The 11,814-nt window shown below is 40.9% G+C and overlaps 2 protein-coding genes across 8 annotated transcripts; one reads left to right on the top strand and one right to left on the bottom strand.

Annotated features, from left to right (window-relative positions):
• Positions 1-821: 821 nt before the first annotated feature.
• On the top strand, positions 822-6,379 carry LOC128890489 (circadian locomoter output cycles protein kaput). Of its 6 annotated transcripts, none has more exons than XM_054149035.1 (11): positions 822-1,176; positions 2,344-2,388; positions 2,473-2,621; positions 2,704-2,795; positions 3,004-3,208; positions 3,297-3,392; positions 3,476-3,551; positions 3,645-3,883; positions 3,974-4,227; positions 4,270-4,743; positions 4,812-5,019. In XM_054149035.1, exons 1-11 carry the CDS (start codon positions 1,136-1,138, stop codon positions 4,872-4,874), a joined length of 1,734 nt encoding a protein of 577 aa, XP_054005010.1. In that variant the 5' UTR covers positions 822-1,135; the 3' UTR covers positions 4,875-5,019. The 6 variants fall into 6 exon arrangements, with proteins under 6 accessions (XP_054005010.1, XP_054005008.1, XP_054005006.1 ...); XM_054149033.1 differs by having other exon boundaries at positions 824-1,176; positions 4,862-6,379; XM_054149031.1 differs by having other exon boundaries at positions 825-1,176; positions 4,850-6,379.
• A 979-nt stretch (positions 6,380-7,358) lies between these two features.
• Positions 7,359-11,569, bottom strand: LOC128890498 (protein henna). 2 transcript variants are annotated; one of them, XM_054149054.1, is made up of 8 exons: positions 11,389-11,569; positions 9,650-9,778; positions 8,956-9,110; positions 8,696-8,878; positions 8,388-8,584; positions 8,034-8,296; positions 7,694-7,923; positions 7,359-7,585 (listed from the first exon to the last, which is right to left on the bottom strand). In XM_054149054.1, the coding sequence occupies exons 1-8, from the start codon at positions 11,461-11,463 to the stop codon at positions 7,426-7,428; spliced, it is 1,392 nt and encodes a 463-aa protein (XP_054005029.1). In that variant the 5' UTR covers positions 11,464-11,569; the 3' UTR covers positions 7,359-7,425. The 2 variants fall into 2 exon arrangements, with proteins under 2 accessions (XP_054005029.1, XP_054005030.1); XM_054149055.1 differs by lacking the exon at positions 11,389-11,569 and adding an exon at positions 10,166-10,311.
• Positions 11,570-11,814: the final 245 nt, after the last annotated feature.

Genomic DNA, 11,814 nt, shown 5'->3' with positions numbered 1-11,814 from the left:
CCTCGCGTATCTTTTGCTGATCGATTCGTCGTGCAAGACAACCTGCAGCTTGGTTTAAACTGCCCTCTCGAGGGTATCGTATCCGAGAAAACTGAGGTTTTACGGATTTGCCGCTCGCGTTTAGAAGCTGCATAGTCAACTGTTGCGATTGGTGCAGCGTTCGAAATTGTGCAACGAGGACTGGCCAATCAGCCAGTGTCTAGATCGCGAAAGACGGAACGGCCGGCGCGGCGCGGCGCGGCGCGATATGGCTTGGCCGCTCACCTCGACGCGAATACACGGTTCCATGATGGCAGGGCAATGATAAGCCGCGGCTGCGCACTCTTGGAAAATGCTTGCCGTCCATGATCCGTTCGCGAAAAGTCTGCGTGAAGTTTGCCGCAATTTTGCTATTCTATCGGCGCGTCCATCCATTTCCACGAACTCTATACGAACGATATAACAAAGAGACAACTGTACCTTTATGAATCGCTGATTAGATTTAAACCAGACCTTTCCTTTCTCCCACTGTTCGAGTAACAACTCGTAGAGAAAGCTGAATATTATAGCACGTACAGTCCAAACAAGCATAGCCGATTTAAACGTTTCGACCTTTAATAATTTCGATCCATTTCAGACAGACGTTCGTACCAGATGACCGTCTCAAACTATAAACAGGTAAATGGTACTTTTCTGTGGATAGGTGAATGTGTTTCGCAACTGGATAGTTTATTCCAAAGAGAATTAAGAGTTAGTTCGTGGTAGGTGTATCCCGTAGCTTTGAATCCGAGCATGCGTTCTCCCGTCTGGAGGTGATGGCCGCTAATTGAGTCGATGCAACTTCAGACGGTGTTGCGGACCTTCCATTGCAAGTCGTACGCAAGCGTCGCGTCGGACGGTATGCACGTAGGCTAACTCGAGTTGCCGTTAGAGACGGGGACGATTGTGCGATCGTATTTGAAACCGTGGTGAAAAAATGTGTCGATGTTGCTGGAGGAACTGGCAACCCCAACAAGTGAAGCATTGTACGCGTCCGAGGAGCAGTCAGGTGGTACAGCCTCGAGGAAGCGGGGATCGTTCGATCTGAACCTTTGGAGGCAACGTGTTGGTCGCCTAATACGCATAGGCGCGTGACAACATACGTGGACGAAGCTACATGGCGAGTTATTCGCGAGGACCCTCGTCTCGACAATCCGAGTGAGTGATGCGTTAATCAACGTCCGACAAATATGTTTCGATCTGGAACAATTCGAAGCCGACGCGACGTTCCGACGCAACGAACACCGTCGTTCCGCGACCTCTCAGCCTTAGTCTCGATGATCGAGCCTTTCCTCGATCCTTCGCTCGGTTGTCATCAAACGATTGTTTCGATGCCAGTTGTATGTTGTATCGGATAGTGTTGGACACATTGTAATGCATTATAATTTATATTGCATTCCTATTACCGTGGAATCGGTAATAATGATTAACGATTATTAATTAGTGATTAATCATTAACGAATAATTAATAATACGATGCATGATCACGATTGTTCGTTAACCCTTTGCACTCTGAGCTACCTCGTAAAATCAGCAAAAAGAGGAATCGTGTCGAATGAAATGATCAAACTTTGAAACCATATCATTTATTGTAACGACACTTGATTTACATAACCAAAAATCTAAAACTTGTTTCTACTATTGGACGAGGAATCAAAATTTGATATCTTGTATCTTATATCTTATATGTATCAATAGTTTAACCCGAGCCGATCGTCAGATCATCCGTGTGTTGCGACTGATTCGAGTGTCTGACCACTACTGGAAGAATCCACTTTTCTCGCTGAACATGGATCAGCGCTGCGAATCGACGTTTACTATCGCGCTTTTTACAATCTTCTCGCTGCTATCTTGGAGCTATTACGACACGCGAAACGCGGCCACTTTTCACTTATGCTATTCTGGCTCTCGATTACTATCGATTGCCGGGATTTATGAAAGTGGATGATTACGTGGACATATGTAGTTGATTTGTCACACGACTATATTCTTCTTGGTTATCCCAAATCCGTTATGTACCGATTACGTAATTTTTCTTTGTAACATTTACCTTGGAAAAGATTGTTTTGAACGATGACACGAAATATCATTGCACTCGGCAATATTGGCTGCGGAGGAACATGTTACACAACAAGCGCGCGGTAATATTGATTTGATCGTGATGCACGTGCTTCTCTGTATCAGTGGTTCTTTAACCTTTCGAAAATCACGGTTTTTACGAAAATCCCTCCAAAACAGAATTAGTCCAGATCGAAATACTTGTATGTATATTTGTACAACGGAGTTTTATATTACGTTCGACTAACTCGCAAGTTTCGTGTCCAGTGACACAATGGACGATGACATCGACGATAAGGATGACACAAAGCGGTGAGCATCGAATACGAAATAAATTTGATCGGTTAAATTTGAAAACTTCTGATCTATTTTCGATTGCTAAACCTTGATCATTAGAAAATCCCGGAATTTGAGCGAGAAGAAGCGCCGGGATCAGTTCAATATGCTCGTAAACGAACTTGGTAGCATGGTTGGTTCAAACGCACGGAAAATGGACAAATCTACCGTATTAAAATCAACGATATTATTCCTGAAAAACCATAACGGTGCGTATGGTCGAAATAAATAGCACGGCACAAACGCATCGCTACCTATTTACAATTACTCGAGGTCTGTGAATACTTGCAGAAATAGCTGTACGATCAAGGGTGCACGAAATACAGGAAGATTGGAAACCGTCTTTTCTATCGAACGAAGAATTCACGCATCTCATATTAGAGGTATTACCATCATAATAAAGTAAATATTTAATCGTGATATTCGATAAGTCGTCGAATATCGCTGAATTATTAAACTTATGGTCGATAATGTACGGTTATAACGAGCATTAGGGAAAACGTGCAGTTCAGTTAGTACGAATTTCAACGACGTATTGTAACGACTGAAGTTTTTAGTGATGAAAACACAAGCGACATTTCTTTAATGTAGGCTCTGGACGGTTTTATAATGGTATTTTCTTCAAGCGGGCGCATTTATTATGTGTCTGAAAGTGTTACATCTCTACTTGGGTATCTTCCAAACGAGCTGGAAAACACGACCATCTATGATATTACTTATCAGGACGACCAATCTCCTCTTTACAACGTTCTACTGAATCCTGCCAACACAAAAGACCGACGAAACATTAAAAAGGGTAGGAGCTTGCATGAGCTGATAATTATGAGAGTAGCAACACTTTTATAATCACGGTAATATTGTTAACGATATCGTTACATTTACAGAGGATCAAATATCTTTCTCGTGTCACATTAAAAGGGGTGGATTAAACATCCAGGAAAACCCAATATACGAACTCGTACAATTTGTTGGATATTTTCGTATGTAATTAACGTTTCGCATAATTGCGTATTTAACGGAAATATAGGTTCGCTCGGCAAGATTTATCATTCGTTCCTTACAGGTTCTGACGTTGATGCAGAGGTGGATAACTTGATTCCAAACACAAAGTTCGGTAATACCGGTGGAATGGACATGAAGTAATTTCCTTGCACGTTAACTAATTTAAATATCGTTAATTTAAAGACGATATTCTCGTGGTTATCTTTTTCCACCGTTTTGTGCACCCTTAGATTAGTTTTCGTGGGTACAGGACGTCTTCATACGCCTCAGTTGATCAGAGAACTATCGGTAATGGACAACACAAAGTCAGAGTTCACTTCCCGTCACAGCCTCGAGTGGAAATTTCTATTTCTGGATCATCGAGCACCACCGATCATCGGATATCTACCGTTCGAGGTGTTGGGCACGTCTGGCTACGATTACTATCACGTGGACGATTTGGACAAAGTTGTCACGTGCCACGAGTCGCGTAAGTGTAAAAAGAGTCAGAGACCGGCAGAGTTTGGCGAAATGTAACTACGCATTTTAATCGAAATTGTAATTTTTATTATCGAACAAGTCTCGTTTGCAGTGATGCAGAAAGGCGAAGGAACCTCCTGCTATTACAGATTCCTTACGAAAGGTCAGCAGTGGATATGGTTGCAGACTAGATTCTACATTACGTACAACCAATGGAATTCGAAGCCTGAATTCATCGTGTGCACGCATTACGTGGTTAGTTACATCGATGTAATTAAAGAATTGCGTAAGGAATCGGTGAGCTTCGGCAAGGATCAGGGCCAAAGTGTGCTGATGGCGGTGAAGCAACAACAGGTAAATTCGGTGACTTGAATAAATCTAATAGCCCGGTAACAGAAATTATGCGAGCAGGTGACGACGTCGGCGTCTTGTCCTGTTCCATCGACGCAATGGCCGTCAAAATCGTCCAAAGCAACGAAGCCGGTGGCGTCGAACACGCGATTACGGTATCACGTCGAAAGTTCCGACAGCTCTTCGATGTCCACGTCTATGCAAAGTTCTCCACACTCGCAGATAACGCACGTCTCGCGGTCGAAAGGCACCCCCGCGAGCAATTCGTTACCGTCAAAGGGCCAAATCGGCCAAATCGGCCAAATCGGCCAAATCGGTCAAATCGGCCAAATCGGCCAAATCGACAACAGACAACACCAACAACAGCAAACCCAGCAACAACCTCAGTTCGAGGTAGATCAGAGTTGCGTCGGCTTCATGGAACAGACGCAATACGCGACGATTAACTTGCAACCAGTGGTCAGCACAGGTTTTACAACGCCAACTGCGCCGATCGTTTCAACTATACCGGCCCACGAGGTAACGATACAAGATACAAGATACAATATACAAGATACAACCTTCTTATTATTCGTATAATCCGTCAGATTTTTGGTAGAAATTTGGTACCTGCGAATAATTCTAGATGTTACATCAGCAAGGTATCGTGATGACTCCGGCACAGAATCAAATTCAAGACGAGCTTCAACGCAAGCACGAGGAACTGCAGCAGCTGATAGTTCATCAGCAGGAGGAACTCAGAAGAGTCTCGGAACAATTGTTTATCGCTAGATACGGAATTTTGTCGCCCCTACTCAATGCAAGTATCTCCCAAACATGTTACGCGACAAGATTATTTATTTCAACATCTCCTATCGAAATGTCTATAAAGTACACGTATATACTGTTGCAGGCTGGCATACCATACAATACTACAAACACGTGCCAACAAATAAATCGATGCAACACCAACAATACAAACGCGCAGTTGTCCACGACGAGCAGCGTGCAGGGTGTAAACGTTCTCTCATTGCCGATTACCGTCCCGGTCCCTATAGTGCCAACGGAATTATTTTCTCACCCGTTACCAGTCAGTCCAGTGCCAACGGTATCGACCACAGCACAAGAAAACGTCGGCGTCGGTACGATGATTCAACCGCAGGGACCTGCGCAGCAAAATGCTAATCCTCCCGATCTCGTGCCTTTCCAAATCTGCCCCCACCAAACAGACATCCTGTACAACGAAATGGAACCACCCTCGAATCAGCAACAGAGGCCTTCTCAGAACTGAACGCTTTTCACTTTGCATTCCGTCACACTTTCAACTAATGATCCTTTGGTTTCGTATGTGGCTTTGTTCAGAAACAAACGAAACAAAGGATTTAATATTTTTATACGCGAGTTGTACAAAAGGAGTATTCCGTCTGGAAAGTAGGATGTTACCATAGCTAGTAACACAAATTGGACGAATAACGGAGAATTTATAGACTTTTAATTATCGACGTCAATTGGCGATTGACGATGTGGCAGGGATGTTCCGTCGATAATTATCGTTAAAAAATACTCGTCGAATTTGTGTTAAAAGTGACAGTTTGAAATTGCTTCGAACTGCTTCCATTAGATATTTATTTATCATAATATTTTTATTCTTCTCGTGTAACTGATTCCTCGAAACGTCGATGTTATTAAAACCAGCCCTTACGAACGGTCATTGCGTGTTCCCCATACATATATGTATAATATACGTGTAAAGTGTATAAAATTTATCCAGACAAAGACAGCACGCGCGAAACTGCTGTTGGAACTGGATGAAAAGTTTTATGGATTACGTAGAGCAGCGTTCCCCAAATTTTCCTAGTCGGCAATTTTAGTCTCACAGTCGTCTCGTTATAATTCTGAATATCGGAACAACGAAGAAGCGAAAGTTTGGGAAAGGTTGCCGCAGAGGATAGTTTAATTCATTTACAAGAGTACAAAACGCTTCTGGAATTAGTTGGTTGGAGCTACAGTTGGAAATATTGCGTTCCGGATAGCCTAATTATTTTTGTTATGACGGCATAGCTGGAACTACTGAACGAGGACCCGTGTTTGCGGGAACAGGGTATATTTAGACATATGTATATGTGTATGTACATTACGAAAAAGGAAAGAAGTAATATATTTTGTTGTAAATGTATATCGATAGATTTTTCATATGTATATGTATCGTAGAAAACGATGTGTACTACAATATATCCGTAAGTGTGACATCGAAAACGTTATATTTTACGATTGTTATTGGATTGCTCACGCATGCAGATAGAATTCGTGTACATTCGACTACACATTAAGACAATAAATTTCCCCGCATCACTGTAAAACAACATGTGAAAATTGAGAAATATATATTCATATCGAACGTGCAAATAAAGGTTCCTAAAGACAGCGAAATCTCCGTTGTCGCAACGTTTGTTAATCGAGCTCCGCAAAACGAAAATGATGCTACTTAACAAAAAGTGGAACAAGAGATTTTTCCTTGGGTTGTTATAGGTAGCGTTCAAGAGGAAAGAAACATTTTGATCTTGAGACGAATAAACAGAAACATTCGAGTTACCTTCAACCTTTAAGCAGCTAAGCGATGTGGTAAACGATATACATATACATATACGATATAAGGGTAAACGTATTCCGACATGTATACATGACTGTTCGATGTGTTTTGTTCAATGTCTGACTGCGTTCTCGTATGTGTCTCGCTATATTCTGCTGTGAAATGTAAAATCAATATTGTTATTAATGTTAACGTTCAGATTTTCCTGTTAGTAGCTTTCATGTGGTGGAGGTCGGTGATTTTTGTAAATAATACAAGAGCTGCGTTCGTACGAACATAATAAGCGGACCAGGAGATTGTGTGATTGTAGGAGCGAAACGAATTTCAATTTTCCCTCCTGCATACACGTATACAGGGTTCCTGTAATGGCCTATTATCTTTAGAAATTCAGCTGCAACGATTAATTTTTGGAATCACCCGTGGTCGAGTTGGAACACACGAATCCTTATAGCGGTCAACAAATTTCAATTTATAATGTCGTCGGCAATAAAATGATTTCTAAAATAACAAACGTGTCTACTTTACGCTACGTTAATATTTATATAGTTTCATTTGAATCAATTAATTGTTAAACAAGTTCGCAGTCACTTTATTTCGCGCATCAATGCGTATTATCATTACTTAACACAATGTTACTTCAATTTTCGCAAAGCGTCCATTAAAATTTGTACTTCTTGATTCACGTTGTAAATGAGATCCTCGATTTGATGTTTACTGTCGATTATACTGATGCTCTGAGTGTACGGATCGTATCTGACTCCAAACTTTCTTGGAATACTTTCGGAAAATTTACTGAAATCAAAGGTACGAATAAGAATGAAAACGGTATGCGTACATGCATCATATTTTCATATAGACAATAGTAGAATACGCGCACGTAAATAGGAGTCGTTTACTCACATCATCTTCTGTTTTGCATCTTCAAAGTCCTCGGCGACGAAATAAACGGGTTGATATTCCGTTATCGGATATTTTTGCAACGCTGTTTTCGCCGGTTCGAAAGATCGCAATTCTGGTTTACCGCTTAAGCAATATTCGAGCTCGCCGAAAGACGAAAGCAATCCAGCACCGTACGCCTTTAATTCACCGTTTTGACGACAGATACCGTATTCGACCGTAAACCAGAAGCACTGAAATAAATGTATCACGATTATGTAAACTGTAAACTGTAATTCAAATTAAAGGTGATTGGTAAATTGTTAACCGAAAGCGGGTAAGTTTAAGTTCCTTGTATACCTACCGTAGCAAGTTTTTCGACGTAGTCGTCGGGGGCTCCGAGAGACGCCAAGCCGACAACTTGACAAAATTGAGCGAACGAGGGATCGGCAAATAGAGGTACGTGACCCAATACCTCATGGCATACATCAGGTTCAGGTGTATATAATGGCTTGCTGCCATGCCTGATGTACTGCGTGCAATGAAATACTCGGAAAGCTAAGCCAGCCAGGAAATCACGCGAGGAGAGTAACCCGGCTACTGGACGAAGCGTGAAGCCGGTACAATCTGAAGAAGAAGAAGAAATTCGGTACGATTAAATAAATTGTTTCAGCTAATCGGTATCGTACCGCCTTCGAAATAATTACATTATTCCTACCTTTCAAAAAGTTTGATATATCTTGCAACTGAGGAATGTTGTCTTCTCTGTAATTACAGTTTTCAATAAGCAAAGGAAACACGTGGTTGTGCTCCTTGCAAGCATACTTTGGATAAAGTTTCGTCAAATTCCTAAAAACTACACCCCATGTTTCAATCTCCTCTTTAGTGTATTCCACACGCGGGATTGGTTGACCACTGAAATCGTAAAGTCAGAATCGTTAGAATGACTTTCGGTAATTTTGTGGGTGGTCCGCGAGTGACAGAAGGGTCTCGATTAGCTCTTATACTTGACCGACAAAAACTCACTGCTTATAATTGAAAGCCAAGTCGGCAAAGAACTTGCGTCTCTGCCTGTAAACAGTGTCTGTGAATCCCGGATGGTCGCTGTCTAATTCAGATCCATAGGAGAGGATTTGATTGGCAAACTTATCGAGGTCCCTGATACGTATCGGGAACCATGGCACGGTTCCAATGTTGTCCTTATGATTTCTATAGAAGGGGAGCAACGATTGAAATGCCGTAACGTCACCTCGTTAACATTAAAATTATATCCTACAGATATCCACCTGGAAATGATCGACAAGTAACTGCATTCCTTGCGTAAATTATCTATCACGGAGCCGAGGTTTCCGCCTGGGGCACACTCGACCATGAATTCGTAAACATCCGATCGGCGAAGAGAACTTCTAGATTCGATGTGTAACAAATTAACTTCATGTTGCTGGAAAAAAAATAGTTGTAATAAAATTCTCGATATCCTAAATTTCGAAATAAGCCGAAAATTAATACTCACAGACAATTTGCCAAGATATAGTATATTATAGTATATTGTAGGAGTGGGAATGTGTGCGTGTGCGTGAGAGAGGAAGAGAGAGGGAGCGTTAGCTATAGGATAGGTATAAGGATATTGTAACGTAGCTTTAGTTTAGTTTAATTTATGACCTGGCCACTTGGGCTGATGTTGTCCAGGCGCGCCTCGGCGAGGACGCCTAGAACAACGTTCCCCTGTCTGGGAAAAACCCTGGGTAGTGTTTAACTTTAAGGGGAGGTAGAGAAAGAAGCGTTGGAGACAGATTTAGTTGAGCAGTCGAAGGGTAAAAACGGCGCGAATAGACGTAGAGCGGATCGTTGAGCGGACTCTATTCATTTTAGTTTCGTTAATAGTTAAGTCAGTATTTTATAAATATAGTAACATATAATAAATCCTACAATATGTATAATAAATAAGTTTTTTAATGGAATATATCGTATAATACTCACGGTGAACAGTTGTAGATACTTGGCTAGAGCACCAACGGAGTCCTGTCCTTTTGGAGAGAAGATGAGGCAGGTGCCCTTAGCGGAATCCTTACCTTCCTTGATGTAGTTACCTCCATGTATGAGTTTAGGCTATCAATGAAAACAATAAAATACACAAATATTTAACGTACATCAAAGTAATATAACCCACGAAGAAAATATTATCTATACCACAAATATTAAAACGAAATAAAATATTTGTTTTCCATCGCAACTACAACAAATTAAATGTTCATGTATTCAGCATTAGCTGCGGAGGCAATTACAAAAATATCATTACATGATTATGCCGTGATCGTCGATGAAGCCGAATAAAAATATTACGTAGTTACATAGCCACCATGTAAATTTTGCGAATATTTTTAACATTCTATCGCAAACAAAACGTACTTTATGTAATTAATAAGAAATCAAATAAAACATTTCATGTAAAATATAGAAAAGAAAGTTTAAAAACAATACGGATTATTTTCTTACATCCGACATGGTAAATCAGCCTTCGATTGGACCTTTACAAGATAGTCGAAAATGCTACTTGTGTTATTTTCAACGGAACAGATTTATAGAAAGTGAGCTCCATTAAATCGTCACACGTCTATTTTATATACCCAGAGCCAATCCCTCTCCCACTATTATTGGTTGTCCGCCGTACTTCTTTAATGGTTTAACAAGGAAGTGGGGATATCAGAGATTTTTTAACGCTAAAATCTTCCATTTTCCGATTGTCATCGAGGTTGCATACAATTCACCGTTTTCCCGCGGAAATCTCTGAAATCCCGAAAAGAATCGTCGAAAGTCAAATGTAACTCTCTTCAGTTTTACATCAGACTAACTACCATGCACTTTAGATGTCAAGGACGATTTCGCTGGACAAAGTGATTTTCATCAGGCACGCGGTGAATGTGAAACTATTGCGTTTAAAGAAAACAAATCACACGTAACAGAATGTATTCATAGAGAAAGCCATACTATTTGCGACACATTTCTTTTTTTCCAATTGATCTTTTATTTGAAATAGTTTGCAGTACGATTACGATTAAACGGCAACCGGCGTATCAATGTAAAAAAATGTCCCCACGTCCTATTTTGATCTTGTCGATGAAGCAACCATAATACCTCCCTTCTCTTACATCTCTGCGAAAACAGGTTTTCTGAATTGGCGCCAAGGACCACACTCATGGAAAGAATCCACCTTGTACGTGTGAAAATCATAGCGATATTCAATCATTTTTTTTTTCGAAAACAATTAACTTAATGGAATCTATACGCTGAGTAAATCGGTATCTCGCGGTTGCTGCGGGAAATCACTCTATACTAACAAAGTTAATCGAATCAAGATCGGTTTGATGAAATACGCGACTAGTTTGTGAAGCGTTGAATACGAATGATACCCGTGTAAATAAGGCTCATTGCGAAATATAGTCAAGGTTACAAACGACGTTCTGCAAATCAGGATACGTATAAGTAGTAGTACGAGCTATGCTATATTTATCGTCCACTAGCGCGCACAATTATTCGATCGACCTTGTTCATCGAAAAACATAAATATTACATATTTCGTGGAAAATGCATTAATTCGTACCTACTATACAGCAAGAAAAATTCGTACTCTGAACTGAATAGTGTCGTGCACGTTCGCAATTTTCTTTGAACACGTTATGTCAAAAGTTGTACAAATTTTCATTCCAACTCTTGTTTACCTTGTCAGGGGGCGATCCGCTGAGTCCATCCTCCCCTACCATCGTCGGCGTTTTAGCTATCGTTTTCGCATACATTTGAATCACCAGGCCGTCGATGGAATCGCGAAAAGGGTTGAAGACAATCGGTGGCTGTGTCACGACTTTCACAGGTCGAGCGTCTCGATATGACTGGGTGTTGCCGCGTCGCGCTGCTCGGTTTTAATGAGATGCCGTACAGGTTTCAAGGAAGCATGATTGTCTGGAAGAACGAGAATTTAAACAAACACTGATACCGCGAAAAATGTAGAGTCAATGGGGTCTCGTACCATATACAAAGAAATTGTGTTAAAAAGACAGTTTTGTAACACTGTTCAGTGGATAGCGGTTAGAGTAAAGCTGATACAGGCTTTAAAACCTCGGAACTGTTCGGTATTATCGGTGAAATTT

Source organism: Hylaeus anthracinus, unplaced genomic scaffold (genome assembly GCF_026225885.1).
Source record: "Hylaeus anthracinus isolate JK02 unplaced genomic scaffold, UHH_iyHylAnth1.0_haploid 12000, whole genome shotgun sequence".
Lineage (NCBI taxonomy): Eukaryota > Metazoa > Arthropoda > Insecta > Hymenoptera > Colletidae > Hylaeus > Hylaeus anthracinus.
The sequence above is the reverse complement of the archived record's forward strand: the minus strand, read 5'-3'. Positions and strand labels throughout refer to the sequence as shown.

Coding starts and splice junctions, on each gene's coding strand:
- LOC128890489 (XM_054149031.1), top strand. CDS start 1,136: ATGGCGAGTTATTCGCGAGGACCCTCGTCTCGACAATCCGA. Junction 2,796..3,003: donor TCACGCATCTCATATTAGAG/GTATTACCATCA, acceptor TCTTTAATGTAG/GCTCTGGACGGTTTTATAAT. Junction 4,744..4,849: donor CAACTATACCGGCCCACGAG/GTAACGATACAA, acceptor GAATAATTCTAG/ATGTTACATCAGCAAGGTAT.
- LOC128890498 (XM_054149054.1), bottom strand. CDS start 11,463: ATGTATGCGAAAACGATAGCTAAAACGCCGACGATGGTAGGGGAGGAT. Junction 9,111..9,649: donor AGTATCTACAACTGTTCACC/GTGAGTATTATA, acceptor TTTTTTTTCCAG/CAACATGAAGTTAATTTGTT. Junction 7,924..8,033: donor ACGTCGAAAAACTTGCTACG/GTAGGTATACAA, acceptor CATTTATTTCAG/TGCTTCTGGTTTACGGTCGA.